General features: G+C 45.4%; 1 protein-coding gene across 6 annotated transcripts in view; it reads left to right on the top strand.

The window, feature by feature from the left end:
* The window catches only part of DDI2 (DNA damage inducible 1 homolog 2), a 39,464-nt gene that overhangs the window by 12,102 nt on the left and 11,733 nt on the right, over positions 1 to 15,629 (top strand). For all 6 annotated transcript variants that reach the window (XM_037146105.2, XM_037146104.2, XM_037146103.2 and 3 more), the window contains 5 exons: positions 68 to 194; positions 3,343 to 3,470; positions 5,690 to 5,818; positions 12,246 to 12,349; positions 14,521 to 14,710. In XM_037146105.2, coding sequence (XP_037002000.2) covers positions 68 to 194; positions 3,343 to 3,470; positions 5,690 to 5,818; positions 12,246 to 12,349; positions 14,521 to 14,710 — 678 coding nt within the window. The remainder of the gene's footprint in view (positions 1 to 67; positions 195 to 3,342; positions 3,471 to 5,689; positions 5,819 to 12,245; positions 12,350 to 14,520; positions 14,711 to 15,629) is intronic.

The raw sequence follows: 15,629 nt of genomic DNA, 5'->3' as shown, positions 1-15,629 counted from the left end.
TGGGAAAGTATTAGGAACGGAGACAGAGCGGTACTTAAGGTTTCCACCCCACCCCTTACTTTTGTAGAGAAGTTTTCCAGGGTCCTGGTGGAGCAGCAGCAAGACCGAGCCCGGAGAGAGCAAGAAAGGATCCGTCTGTTTTCTGCTGACCCTTTTGATCTTGAAGCTCAGGCGAAAATAGAAGAAGATATAAGGTAATGATGCCTGCACCTGAAGAGCAAGAGTTAGAGCGCACAGACTTCCCAGACTCCTGGCCGTCTGGTGGTAGTTGGCCATCTGCTTTGAGATGGATTCCTTATTTTGCACTTGAGATAGTAACTTCAGTCTTTTTCTTTATTCTCGTTTTTCCTCACATTTTGATTCAGTATGACAGAGGTACCACATACCTAACATAATGATTTTTCTCTGCTGAAATTTTAATAAAGACCCCTGATAGTCCACAGTGGATTCAAGCAAACCCAGGTGGGTGGCCCAGGACTAAGCAGAAGCCCCCGATTTGGTGAGACTGCTAGGCTGGCTGCAGAGGCTGGTCAGAATCTCTCTTCAGACATACTGAGCCCTGGTGGAATCCAGGGCTTGTGCATGGTTAGATTAGGGGAGAGTGCCCTTCCGTGGCTCTTGTCCTGGCCTCAGTGCACAGACTGACTGCCAGGCATGTTTCCAGCTCCAGCTCCCTTCTGCTGTGGTTCTCACCTTCGGTGGCACTAAAATCACGTCAGAAGCTTCTCATAAGGCAGGTGCCAGGGCGCCCCTCCCAGCCCTGGTGAAGCCGAACCTGCAGGGGCGGGGCCTGCGCAGGAACAACGATGCCGGTGCTGACCTTGGTCACAGTGCCAGTCACAAGCCAGACGCTGTTTGGTCAGTTCTTTGAGAAAAGACAGCTGCCCCCCCCCCCGCCGCCGCCACCACCCCGTTCAGTTTTTGTGGCTCATTTTGATGGTTTTAATACACGCAGGGCCACACCTGTACCGATAATGCTTTTAGGGGCTTTGTCCTCGCCTTTGGTTATTGTACTTGTACGAAGCCTCAGTTGGTCATCACATGCTACTGCTGTCAGCTTGGAAGTCACGTAACGGTTTCTTCTTTTTTATTTCTCTGGCTGCATTTGAATCAAAGAAATGTACATTGTACACCAGAATCACTTGAACCCCTAAGCCATTCACTTGTGTTCTTGTTAAGCGTTCCCATTACTTGTATCAGAATTTTTTTTTAAGATTTTGTTTATTTTTTAGAGGAAGAAGGAGAGAAGCATCACTGTGGTTGCCTCTCACGTGCCCCCCACTAGGGACCTGGTCTGCAACCCACATATGTGCTGTGACTGGGAATCGAACTGGCGACCCTTTGCTTCAAAGTCTAGTGCTTGGTGCAGTGAGCCACACCAGCCAGGGCTGTATCAGAAATTTTATCAGAACTAATGAATATACTTGAGAAACATCTCACTAGTTAAATCTACCCAGGGAAATAGGGAGATGTTTGTGTTCTCTGAACTGGACTGCATTGCAAGTATAAGAGAACCTTACATAATTCTCAAGAATAATTGGGTTCAACCCAGGAAGCAAAAGGGGTGGGAGGAAGTGTGATGATGCAACAGCCAAACCGTGGCAGGGAGCTGTTGGAAGAGTGGAAGTGAAATCGGGCATATTTGTGTGGCTCGTGTTTTTTCCCAGGGCGAGGCAAAGCAGTGGGTGATGCGCACGGCCTTCCAAAGGAGGAAACCTGGTGCCAGTAAAAGAGGCTCTACAGACAGAGCCCAGAACTGCCAGAGTCACCAGTGTCATCTCAGATTTTTGCTGAAACTTAACCTTGGTTGGTGTCGTTGCAATGTCCGGACTACACAGCTAATTTTAGGTTATTTCTGAACTTAATAATATAGCAGAGGAGAAAAGCTGCGTAATTATATCAGGTGTCAATTAAAGTTCGATTCAGTGTGCTACACCAGTGATTACACAGGGCATGTGTACACTGAGGTGTAACCGCTTGCACATCTGCCTGGCGTAAACAAGTGTGCCTTTGAGTTCTCTGAGAAGTTTAGTATTTTAATACTGAGTGGCTGAAAAAAAAAAACCACATCAATTCAGTCGAGCTAGATTGCTAACTGAAAAAAGGACAGTTTAAAGCAGGGTCAGCAAACTTTTTCCACGAAGGGCCAGATAGTAAATATTCTAGGCTTTGCAGGCCACAGTGCAGTACAAAACAGCCAGGCAGTGTCAGCACGGAAATGAGCGGTGAAGTTTATTTACACCGACAGTGGGCTCTACTTCGCCAGCCCCTGGTTTGCAGTGTAATTTATCTAAACCCAGAGCCCTGGTCTGTTACCGTCTCAACCTTCAGCTACGTGGCCTAGCCCTTGCCCTACTTTCCATTAATGTTGGTCATATTTGGTTACTGTTTAAAAGGAGGCCGAGGATGGAGACGTGTGATGCTAGAGTAAGCTGGAACTCCCTTTTTTATGCTTTTTCTTTTTTTAAGACTTTATTTATTTATTTTTTAGAGGGAAAGGAAAGGAGAAAGAGAGGGAGAGAAACATCAGTGTGTGGTTGCCTATCGCACACCCCCTACTGGGGACCTGGCCTGGGACCCTGTGGTTCGCAGGCCCATGCTCAATCCACTGAGCTGTACCAGCCAGGGTTATATGCTTTTCTAAAGTAAGGCTTAGAATGTTCAACTTTTGGAGAAATTATTTGATGGTCAGGTGAACAACGATTCATGTGTGGTTGTTAAGCGATGGCTAGGTAGGTAGATGGATTTTTCATTAGTGTTTTTTGAACACCTGCTTTTATGTTGGGCATCGTATCATAGTAACAGATGCTCTCTACGTCTCAGTGACCCTTTAACAGGATTTAATCTCATTTTACAATTAGAAAACCCAGTCTTGTAGGTTAAGCAGCAGATTCAACACAGGCAGTTTTAGGACACCTGTGTATTACATTTGCAAACAGTGTTTAATACACTGGACTCAGGAAATGTACCCAGACACCCAGTAAATCCTCAGTTAAAATTGAGCATTCATGAAATTCTAATATTGTACATACAGGATAAGAAGACTGTGACCCTTACTCTCCAGAAGTTCTTTTTCCTTTTTCTGAGCTTGTAAAGGAAACAAACATAGTCATCTTAATGAGAGTAATTTGTATGCCTTTAATTTTCTGCTAACTCTGTACCTCACTGCCTCCTACTAAATCACATACTGCAGGATAGAGCACCAATTTACATCTCAGTGAGTCAGCTGCTACAGCCAGAGCAAAAGATACGTACAAGTCTGTTTTTAACATCATGACTTGGAAACAGATCTCTCTTCGTGGAACTAACGCTTTGAGTGTACCTGGTTTTGGTTTCTTACAGGCAACAGAACATTGAGGAAAACATGACGATAGCTATGGAAGAAGCTCCGGAAAGTTTTGGCCAAGTAGTGATGCTTTATATTAACTGCAAAGTGAATGGACATCCTGTGAAAGCCTTCGTTGACTCAGGTGACGTCTCCGTCATTTGTGTCTTTGTCTCCATCCAGCATCTGCCCTGACACGGGGAGTGGGAGAGCCCGGTGTCTCCCACCAAAGACGGCGTCCGTCCGTTGGACTGCCAGCCAGCACACCTGGGGGGAGGGGGGTCTCACTTGCCAGTCTTTTCTTGTTTGTGATAGGTTCGTTGCTTTAATCACTTTTTCATCAGTTTTGTATTTGCAGTGTTTTCCTTTATCTTCTGCTTCCCTCTCCTGAGTTCCTAGGACACCTCTGCGGCATTGAGGAGTCTTTGGGTTTAGAGTGAGGGGCTCTAAGAGGGAGCTGTGTGGGGTGTGTGGTCAGGCAGGCGTTTCTGCTGGTCTGCGCCGTCACTTTGCCAGGAGCAGTGAGGAGTGTGGACTGTAGGTCATGGTTCTTGCCCTGAAAGAACTTGATAGCCAAGTAAGCAGGCAGGGAGTTTTGCACTTGGGGATTCAGATATTCCCTGTACTAACCATCACCTTATCTGTCCGTAACAGCTCTTTGCTGTTCACCACACACAGCATCATGCGGGTGTGACGGCGGCCGTGTGTGTGTTTACTCCGGGTACGACTTTCTGGAGTAGTAAAAGCCCCCCGCTCAAGAAAGTGTTCCCCCTTTTGTTCATCCACAAATACTCGAGTGCACGCTGGGTCTCAGCTGTTGTTAAGATCATGTACTGAGACGCACACGTCCCTGGGAGAGGTGTACTGGTGATTACTCAGCTGTGAAAGTCTGCTCAGTGCGGGGCCTTGTGCTGAGGCTTGGGGGTCAGACTGCTAACTGGTGGGTCGTGGGGCTCCTGTGAGCCGAGCACCGTGCCAGGTCATGCTAAATTAACGAAGGTACCTGGTGTGTACTGCTTCATTCACTTTTGTTCAGTCCCCACAATATCCCCATAAACTGTTGTGCTCTTACCCCTATCTTACAGATGAGGAAAGTTAGAGAGCAGGGCACTCCCTCTTCCAGGTATACAGAGTTCACAAGTAGTAGATTTTGGGTTCAGCCCCTGGTCTGCTTGATGCCAGGAGTCTAAACCTCTATGGAAAAGTTGGGTGCGTGTTGGATGAACCTGGAAACCACATTCTCTCTGACTGGGATGCTCAGGTGTGGCTTCAGAAGAGAGGCGTCTGGACCGAGCTGTCTCCCCGGGCAGGGGAGTGGGGCTTGGAGCTGAGGCTTGAGAGGGGGCGGGAGAGCGGTGAAAGGGCCCCATTCCTATCCTGTGCATCAGTAACTAACTTTTGTGGAGTGAGGTGTGGGGGGGAGAAAAACGGAAACTACTTTTCCAAGTTCCCTTTTCCTTCATTATTTCTGGGCCTTCTTGAATCCGTAACCTTCCTCAGATGCGAAGGCCTTTCGGTGCCCATAAGTGTAAGGTGCCTGATGAGCACTAACAGGAAACGTTGGGGTTGAACTTGGGGAGATATGGCTGGGAAAGGACAGTCTGCTGGGCAGGAGGTGGGCCTTGAGCTGAGCCTGAAAGCACCAGTGGAATTCAGAGAGTGGGAGCAGGCGGGGGACACCCTGCGGGAGGGTCAAAGTGAGGAAGAGGCAAGGGGAACACTTTACTCCTGGTGAAAGTGGAGGGTCTAGAGCATTTGGAACATAAGGCTGGTGTCCGAGTCTGTTCAGATTGCCGTAGCAGTACACCATCCACTGGGTGGCCCCAAACCACAGAGAAAGGAGTATGTCTTCCCACAGGCCGGCTCCCACTGCGGGGGGGATTGTGTCGCTGCAAGAGACAAGGCCCCACTGCCCGCTTCCTGGAAGTGAGGAGGGTCTGATGAGCAGACTAGACCATGGGAGTTCACTTCCAGTTTTCGGAAAGACTGCATGGTGTACTTTTTTTAACTGGTAAATTAGTGTCCCGAAGTTTGGGGTAGAAATAATTTGGTCAGATGTTTAGGGGAGAGACTGAAAATGGATCTGAATGTAAAGTAGCACTTAGTGAGCAGTTCCATCTGTAGACAGTTTGACTTTTCGGAAGTCCTTTCCGGGTAGTTTTGCTTTCCCTCAATGTCAAGTTTCTGCACCGTGGAACTGAAAGTTGAACTAAGCACAGCAGGAAACCGCTAGGTAGGAACAGCGCCACACAGACAAAGCCTGGGGGTGTACTTGCTTTCTGTCCTGTTCTTAGTGCTACGTTTTTAATTTTACCACAAGTGTGGGTTTTGTCTTCATTATCTGGTATTTCCCTCTACCTCCAGGTGCCCAGATGACTATTATGAGCCAAGCGTGTGCGGAGAGGTGTAACATAATGAGGCTGGTGGATCGTCGGTGGGCAGGGATCGCCAAGGGAGTGGGCACCCAGAAGATTATTGGAAGGGTACATCTAGGTGAGCAAGGGGCGTGGGGAGTCTGCGGGGTGGTGGACTTGAAGTTTTTCTCTTGGACAGGTACATCTGGTCCAATGAGCCTTAACCCTGAAAATTTAAACTCTATATTAAAGTCACGTATATGTGCACCTTTTAGCTGGAGACCAAAAACACCAGTCCCCCATGTACTTCTGTTTTCTGTTCCTTACAGGTCGCTCTTTCAACTGTTCAGCAGATTTCTATGGGTGCTTGCCTCCACGTGTCTAAACAACATGTCTGTAGTGCTATCTTCCTGGTGTGACTGTGTAGAAGCTATTGAGAGCCTAGCCATCTAATTGAAAATTAGTGATTTCCTTTGGGAATTAACCATTTGTCTTTTTTTTTTTTTTTTTTTTTTTTTTTTTAATCATTGGGTTTTTTTGTGCACCAGTCATCACAGACACTTAGCGAGTTGTGTAAATCTCCTCGATACATTTCATCCCATTGAAGACGCTCCTTCCGAAGCCCGGACGGTGAGGGCTGCTTCGTGGCTGCTGCTCTGGAGTTGCCCTTGACCCGGTGTCTGGGGGTCCTTTTCCTGGGTCTCCAGTCGGACCACACGAATCCTTGTCTTCCTCTTTTTATTTCGCTTCTCAGTTTATTACAGGATGTCTTCCAGTAACTTCACCAGAATGTGAGCGTGTCTTTTCTCCTCTGTTCCGGCGGTCTGGCTAAGTTGGAAATCATTTTCCTTCGTAGTTTTTCACAGCATTGCTACGGAAAAGCTGGCTGCTGCTCTGATCCCTGGTCCTGCAAGTGAAATATTTCTATTTCGGAAGGTTGTAGAATCTTGCCTTTGACCTCAGTGTTTTGAAATTTTACGGTGATGTACCTGGGTGTAGCTTTCTTTTCATCCACTGTGCTGGGTGCCTTTTAGCCTGAAAGAATGACTTAGAAAATGATTTCTTCTCTTCTAGGGTGTCTGTTATTCAGAGACAGTAATCTCCTATCCTGGACTTTGTTCCGGGTGGGGGGGGGGAGTTGGTGAGATGTCCTCAACTTTGTCTTCTATCCTTTTTGTTATGTTTTGCATATTTTTGTCTTGCCTGTTAGATGGTTTTCTCAAGTGTCTGGTGATCCGTGACATCTGCTCACATCGAAGAGTGGAGCACCAAAAGGCTATTTAGGAAAGATTGCTCGGGTGGGCAGCCTGGAAGTTGGGAGGGAGGAAAAGGTGTACGTCCCAGCAAAGCTTTGACGTGACCCCCTTGGTTTCGGTTACGTGCTAGGGGTTGTGCCCCGTCGTCCTCCAGGCCCGCCTGTGCCGTGAGAGTCTGTTTCACCCTCTGGTCTGCCGTGGAGGTGGAGGGAGGGAGGTGGGGAGGTACGTACCCGGGAGCAAAGTGCAGGGGAGGGGCCCCAGATCTGACTGTGCCGTAGACCTCAGCCGGTCTCCCTGCTTCGGGCCTGCCTCTGCCCCTGTTTCCAGAGGCCTCGTCGCAGCCGTCAGCCTCTGGGAGTGCCTGTGATGGCGGTCACACCGCCTCTGCCTTCTGGTTCCGCAGCTGCTTTGCTTGATCTTCTGTTATTTTTGTCCTTAGTGATTTTATCTTTACTCAGAAGTCTTGTGGTGATTTTCATAAGGGATGAATGGAGATAAACGTATGTTTAATCAACCCTTCATCTCTCCTCCAAGTTCTTTTCTTTTTTAATCTATTCCATAGATGCTCATTGTAGAGAATTTCAAAAGGAGAGACATGTGAAAATAAGCTAAAAATACCATAAGTCCTTTTAGGTGAGGATCAACAATTAGTAACATTTAAACATACTTCTTTTTGGCTTTATATCCGTGCATTTTTTCCTTGTAAAAGGTAGTCTTATGGTGTTTAGAATTTTATACTCTGCTTTAAGAAAAATTAACATTTGTAATATTTTTCCCAATATTACTATAAATTTCATAAGCATTTAAATAAACGAGTAACAGTCTGTTGTGTAGGTCTAATGGTCAACATTTGGGGTATATTTTTCCCCAATATTTTGTCATTGTGACACGGCAGTTGATTTTTGTGTGGTTTTGTGCAGTGATTTTTTTTTTCGTTAGGAGTCCTGTAAGTACTGAATCAAAGGTTATTACCACTGAGACCCTTGGTATTGCTAACTGGTACCAGTTTGCTTTCTCCAGCACTGAATGAGTATTTCATCTCAGTGTCTCTGTACAATTGAGTACTATTAGTTTTTACTCCTTTAATTGGTAGATAAAGCAGTGTCTAAATAACCTCACTCTCACATACTTTCCTACACACAGTAGGACTCAAATTGAGTAGGAATACCGCACATTGGTTGCTTCAGTGTCCCAGGCCTCAGACTCTTCCTGGCTTTAAGTGAGGAGCTAACAGGAGGAGGCAGATTGTTGCCAGTCCCTGAGTCCTTCCTGGGGGACGGGCAGGTCACACCGGTTTGCGGCTCTGACTCTGATCAGGAGAAGAAAATCATGTGATGCCAACAAGAGCCGGGCTGTGGGAAGGAAGACTCGGTCTGTGCAAGTGGTGCTTCTCCCACATCTGTCCACAGAATCCTTCTTAATACCATCCTGGTCCATCCAAGGGACGTCACGTGCCGATTCTAAATTTTACACAGCTCTTTACATCACACACAAAAGAGCCATTTCAAGGTTGATCGAAGGCATAGATGTGGAAGGCAGAGTCAGAGCTTTTAGAAGAAAATACAGGAGCGTATCTTGCATAGGAAAGGGGTTCTTTCAAAGATAAGATGAAAATGATTTGACAGATTCATCCATGTTAAAGTTAAGAACCTTTCATCAAAGGACATCATGAAAAAGTGAACAAATGCAACTTGGAAAAAGGTGTTAGTAATGTGTAACTAATACAGGATTCTTATTCAGGATATACACATGTTCTGGGTGTTTGTAACCCTCCAACTCTGTAAGAAAGACATAAAAAATTATATAAGTACTTTGAGAGGAAATCCAAATGGTTAATAAGAATATGAAAAGTTGCTTAGTCTCATTGTTAACCAGAGAAATGCAAAATTATTGCCAGATTACCAAGGTTTCAAATCTAAGCATAGGAAGTTTTGGCGAGAATGTGGAGCAATGGGAACTTTCATGCACGGCCAAAAATATTTTAGAAAACAATTCAGCAGCCCCAAGCAAAGCTGAGTGTAATATGTGCTAAAACCCTGTAATTCCACTGCTTAGATTGTACCTTGGAGGAACTCGAGGTCCTCCGGGAGACGGGTACAGGAGCACTCAGGTCAGCGTTGCTGTGACGGCAGAAATGGGAAGCGTCCCAGGAGGCCCCGTGGCGGTGCAGCGGGCACATCGCTTCCAGTGGGCTAGACACTGCGGTGCCACTGTAAGGGGCGGTGTAAAGCCAGAGACACGGTCATGTGCGCCTGGAGGGATCGAGTACCCCAAAATATTTTTGGAGTAAAACAGCAAGCTATAGTTTTTTTTTTCTGTGTTTTTTTTTAATTTTATTGATTATGCTGTTACAGTTGTTCTATTCCCCCTTTCATTCCCCTCCACCCTACCCCCCCATCCCCACCATTACCCCCCCTTTAGTTTATGACCGTGTCTCAAGTCCTTTAGATTCTATATTTCGCATGCTATTCTTGCCCCCCCTTCTATTTTCTATCTACTGTCTATGCTACTTATTTTCTGTACCTTCTCCCCCTTTCTCCTCCTCCCACTCCCCTGTTGCTAACCCTCCTTGAGATCTTCATTTCTATGTTTCCACTCCTGATCTAGCTGTCCTTTTAGTTTGCGTTTGTTTTAGGTGTGGTTCCTAATAACTGTGAGTTTGCTGTCCTTTCACTGTTCATGTTTCTTTCTTTTTCTTAGATAAGTCCCAAAAACATTTCATATAATAAGGGCTTGGTGATGATGAACTCCTTGAATTTGATCTTATCTGAGAAGCACCTTATCTGTCCTTCCATTCTAAATGAAAGTTTTGCTGGATAGAGCAATTTTGGTTGTAGGTCTTTGGATTTCATGACTTGGAATACCTCTTTCCAGCCCCTTCTTGCCTGTAAGGTCTCTTTTGAGAAATCTGCTGACAGTCTGATGGGGACTCCTTTGTAGGTGACTGTCCCCTTAGCTCTTGCTGCTTCTAGGATTCTCTCCTTCATTTTAATTTTGGCTAATGTAATTATGATGTGCCTTGGTGTGTTCCTTCTTGGGTCCAACTTCTTTGGGACTCTCTGAGCTTCCTGGATTTCCTGGAAGTCTATTTCCTTTGCCAGATTGGGGAAATTCTCCTTTATTATTTGTTCAAATAAGTTTTCCACTGGTGGCTGTGCCTTTCCCCCTTCTGGCACCCCTATAATTCGGATGTTGGAGCGTTTAAAGATGTCCTGGAGGTTCCTAAGACTCTCCTCATTTCTTTGAATTCTTGCTTCTTGACTCTTTTCTGTTTGGCCATTATTTGCTTTCTTCTGGTCCACTCCATTGATTTGAGTCCCAGTTTCCTTTTCATTGCTATTGGTGTCCTGTGTAATTCCATTCATTTCAATTAGTTTTGCCTTCATATATTTGTCTAATTTGTGGCTATAATCAACCAGTTCTGTGAGGATCCTGATGACCAGTGTTTTAAACTGTGCGTCTGAGAGTTTTGCTTTTTCTTCATCGCTTAGATCTATGGGCTCAGGGACTTTGAGAATTTGCGACATTTTTGGTCTGTTCGCGTCCTTTAAGTGTGAGAAGCGGGGCCTTGGACTCCCAGGTCGCTGGGTTGTGACGCTGTATGTTGGGGCGTGGTCAGAGCGGGGAAATGGCGACCCCCTCTGCTGTTTCCTGCCGCTGGGTGAGGAGCAGCGCCTTACACGTAAGGCGCTTAACCACGTTCACCTGGGCCGGGCCACTCAGAGTCGCTGTGTTATGATGCTGTATGTGGAGGTGGGGTCAGAGCAGGGAAATGGTGGCGCCCTCCACAGCCGCTTGCCGCGGCCCGCCGGGCCCCGGTCCAACCACCCACTCCCTTGCCTGTCCACCCGCGCACAAATGCGCGACCACAGTCAACACGCAGCACCGCTCCCCCACTGTTTCCCCGCGGTCGCTTGCTCGGTCGCTCGCTCGGTCCAACCCTGCGCCTGGATTCCACGCGCCTGAGTCTGTCTGACCGAGTTTTCCTGTGCAACCCCGCTTCACCAGCCGCTGGTTTCGCCCCTTACCGGTCAGGCTGAAGAATTTGTTGTTAACGGACTTCCGAAAAGTTCAATTTTCCGTGTTCTGGCTGTGTTTTCTGTTGCTAATATTTAGTTGTCTCTAAACTTGGTTGTGTGAGAAGGCACGGCACGTCCACCTATGCCTCCATCTTGGCGGAAGTCTCCAGCAAGCTATAGTTTAAAAACTCCAAAGTAAACCATATATTGCCTAGAAATCATACAAAGCTAGTAAGAACTCTTAAGAAATGCTGGGAGTGATTAACACAAAACCCAGCAAGGGTAGGAGGGTGGGAGGAAGCAAAGAGTAAGTTGTGATCAGTAGGGCGTATGGAGACTTGTTAGTTTCCTGTTTCTTAAATGGGGGAAGAGATGCGTGAGTGTTTGTTTTATTATGCTTCATACCAGACATGTATTTCACACACTCCTGTTTACAAGATATACTTACCACATTAGGCAAGAGGAGTGATTGACAGAGTCGAGGCAGGAGACTCCAAGGAAACAGAGGCCTTGGTGTTGTCTCTGGTTTGGCAAACAGAAACTTGATTATAATAGGCAGTAATGAGCAATTTACTTCTTGGAGGCTAATTTAAAAGGTTTAAAGTGTACAGATTTAACCTGGTTGGGGTAGCTTGAGTTTATTAGAGCATTGGCACAGTATGTCAAAGTTGCAAGTTCGATCCCTGGTCAGGGCATATACAAGAATCAGCTAATGCCCTGGCTGGTGTGGTTCAGTGGATTGAGTGCCAACTGGTAAACCAAAGGGTTGCAGGTTCAATTCCCCATCAGGGCACATGCCTGGGTTGTGGGCCAGGTTCTGACTTGGGGGCGTGTGAGAGGCAGCCACACACTGACGTTTCTGTCCCTCTCTCCTTCCCTACCCCTCACTCTAAAAACAAAATCTTTTTAAAAAAAGAATCAACTAATGAATACATAATTAAGTGGAACAACAAATGGATGTTTCCCTCTCTCTAAAATCAATGAGCAAAAATTAGGTAAAGCACACGGATTTTATTTCCCTTTTAGAAAATCTGTAAGTGTATAGAAGTGAGTAGTTTATTGGAGAAATTCTTTTTAAATCCACTTTACTGGCTGGTACCGTCACTGGCTTTTGAAACTGATTATTAATCTTCCAGGATTTTCTTTTTATACTTCACCTCTTCGCTTGCTTAGCCTGGGTTTGGAATGATTGTGAGAAGCAGGCACAGAACGGTAGACACGTTTCCAAAGTTTGTGTTGGGCTTTTGAGGCAAAGTCAGTAACTTCTTCTCTCCTTCCCGTGCTTTAGCCCAGGTTCAGATCGAAGGGGACTTCCTGGCCTGCTCCTTCTCCATCCTCGAGGAACAGCCGATGGACATGCTTCTGGGGCTCGACATGCTGAAGCGGCACCAGGTAGTTGCGCTGTGCTGTCCCTTCGTGTGGCCTCTGGTTGTTACTCATCATTTCTCGTGGCTGTGCGCTGGGAAGCTGGGAAGCTTGACTCTTCAAACCTGGAAAGGTCCTTAATTGATGATGATGTCACACGAAGTGTGAAATTATGTAGAAGTAGAATCTTTTGCGAAATCTGTCTGAATCTTAAATCGCGCCATTTGTTTTGAGATTAAAAAAAGGCAGTGGTTCTCTTGCGTAATTTTTAGTTTCTAATTAGAATTCAGGTAATTTTTTGATGGGTTTGTAGGGAAGTATAGGTAACACACAATGATGATTTTATATGAATGTAGGTTTAGGACGCCCTTAGTAGCTGGCCAACAATACTTGGGAAGAAGAGCTTCAGGATTAAGGGAGAAGGTACGCATTAGATGTTGGGAATAGAAATGTTTAATGCAGGGAGAATGATTTATAACTTCATTTGCAGTGAAATTTATATTTCTACTCCGAAGCCTAATAATTTCTTGATAGATAAACAATTCCCAGTAAAGAAACAATTTGTGTCCACTAGGTAGGAAATTTTTCACAAGTTTCATATCTAGTTGACATTTTTATGTCACTAATATTCTTTACATTTTTTAACATTAAATTTCTATAAAATGTATATTGCATTGAATCACAGTACAGAATTTTGAGTAAAAGGAATGAGTTAATGCACGTATAAATAAAACTGAAAGGTTTTCTTAGGCTCCACCAAGGAAGAAATGCCAATCAACCACAAAATTAGGCAGTATAGAGCTTTATTGGGGTTTGCACGCATGGGGCGAAGTTCCCTGGCCTGGGGCCAGGAAGTCACGCCCAAGCAGGGAATGTGGCAGGGTTTTATTCTTGTTGGCTCTCTTTGTGGAAGCTGGGGATTGGTCCCCATTAAACAAAGCGGCAACTCATCATTGGTGGTTCTCCTCGGGCTCAGGTTGCTATGCCGATAAAGCCCGCCCTTTCAGCACTGTGGCGTGACGTCAGCAGTCTTTTCCGGGTGGTAGTTCAGCCGCCATTTTGTCCTACCCCACCCATCCTAACAAAAACCTATTTTATTGTCAGTATCTTTCCTTTTTTTCAGTCATGGTATAGACCAGGAGTCTCCAACTTTATAGGTATAAAGCAGATATGTGGGTAACTGTCCTATATTAATTATGAAAATACACAGAAAAGTATGAAGTACAGAACCGTTTTATAGAGCTTGCCTTTCCTATGTAATTACTTTTTTGACACTATCAGTACAGAGTTTAATTATAAGCTATACTTATACAAGAATGAAAAGCAAAGATGTAAAAGTGTATAAATGGTATGTCTCAGTTTTATAAGAAAAAGTCACATGTTTATAAAAGGCAGGGTCACTGATTATGTCTGGCATTTTTCCAGATCTTGCACAATAAACATATGTTACATTTAAACTTAGAAATGAACATACAGCCCTGGCTGGTGTGGCTGAGTGTGTTGAATGCCAGCCTGCAAACCAAAGGGTCGCTAGTTCAATTTCTGGTCAGGGCACATGCCTGGATTGTGGGCCAGGTCCCCAGCTGGGGGCGTGTGAGAGGCAACTGATTAATGTGTCTCTCGCACATCGATGTTTCTCTGTCTCTTTTTCTCCCTCCCTTTCCCTCTCACTAAAAATAATAAAAATTGTTTATTAAAAATTTAAAAATTAAAAAAATGAACATACATTGTATTAGACAAATAAGTGTGAACTATCATATAGAGATTATTCTGATATAAATTTCAAATGTTAAACAAATGGGCCCTGGCTGGTGTGGCTCAGTAGATTGAGCACAGGCCTGCGAACCAAAGGGTCACCAGTTCGATTCCCAGTCAGGGCACATGCCTGGGTTGCAGGCCAGGTCCCCAGTGTGGGGCGCGGCACGCGAGAGGCAACCACACATTGATGTTTCTCTTCTCTCCTTTTCTTCCTCTTTCTCTAAAAATAAATAAATAAATAAAAATCTTTATTAAAAAACATTAAACAAATGCTATGTTAACAGTGTCACCTAGGTTAAAGTTTAAATCATTTTAGGTGAGGTTGTTTTGCACTGTCTCTGTCACTTGCTCTTTGTGAATGGAGTTCTACATTGAGGGTCATCACTTTTCCGCATGGTGTTTTATCTGCCATCATCGGTCTTTGGTTTCTTCCTTCTAAGTGTTCCATTGACCTCAAGAAAAACGTCCTCGTGATCGGCACCACAGGCTCACAGACCACCTTCCTTCCTGAGGGCGAGTTACCGGAGTGTGCTCGGCTGGCGTATGGGGCCGGGCGAGAGGAGATGAGGCCAGAAGAGATTGCAGACCGAGAACTGGCGGAAGCCCTTCAGAAATCCATACAGGATGCAGGTATTCGCAGTGGCTGGGCGCTTGGGTAGCTCCAGCTCTAGGGGGGCGGGGACCTCACCAGCCCGTAATCAGTCTCCTCGTCCCGTCAGATGTGTTCCTGTCCTCCCCCCGCCTCCTTCCGTCTCTGAGTACAACAGAGAACGTGGTGTTTCAGCAGGTCAGGAGACACAGTCCATTGCCGTGTGCGAGGTAGACTGGGGAGTTGTTGGCTCAGGCACACTTTGCAGGCCTCCCGAAAACCTTGGCCTTTTTTCCCCCCTGAAAGAAAATTATAACTGTGAGCAGATACTTTTAAGTTCAACCGTATTGGCCTGAAAATGTCCTTCCCTTTTTGTGGGTCCATTTATTTTGAAGAGTAGCGTTGTCCCTGCGACTAAGCAGCCCGAACATTATTAATGTCGACTGAAAGTGCTGCCGCCAAAGACGGAGGACCAGTAATCAATGTAGTGTTCACGCTGTTAATGAGGTCACAGTAGTGTGTCATTGGCCAGATTGAATTGAAGCTACCTCATACTTTTTGTCCTAAATCTGAATTGTAGCTTATTTCAATCTAAAATCCAAGTCAAGTTTCTGGGTAAAATGCAGGGACATGGTTTTGCTGAAATCCCACTTCCATGGGATCTCCACTTTTCCCTCTCTGTTACAGATGAGTCTGAGATGCATTTTTGAGAAATTGAAGAAAATTAACTTTGAAGTTTGGGTTATTTTAAAGTCTTGAGCTGTGATTATTCATCAGTGACTAATATCACATGTTGCATTTTCTGATACAATGAAGTGGATTAGAACTGCAAGTTCAGGCAATAGCTTTCTTGTAAAGACAGAAAAAATAAGAACTTTAAAAATAAGCGTCCAGATTGCACCCGTGTTTATTACTGGAGAACGCCCCGTGGGTCGGCCTTGAACCCCTTCAGGATGGGCG

Source organism: Artibeus jamaicensis, unplaced genomic scaffold (assembly GCF_021234435.1).
Source record: "Artibeus jamaicensis isolate MK-2021 breed Jamaican fruit bat unplaced genomic scaffold, CSHL_Jam_final scaffold_847, whole genome shotgun sequence".
NCBI lineage: Eukaryota > Metazoa > Chordata > Mammalia > Chiroptera > Phyllostomidae > Artibeus > Artibeus jamaicensis.
This window is presented reverse-complemented; position numbering and strand designations above follow the sequence as displayed.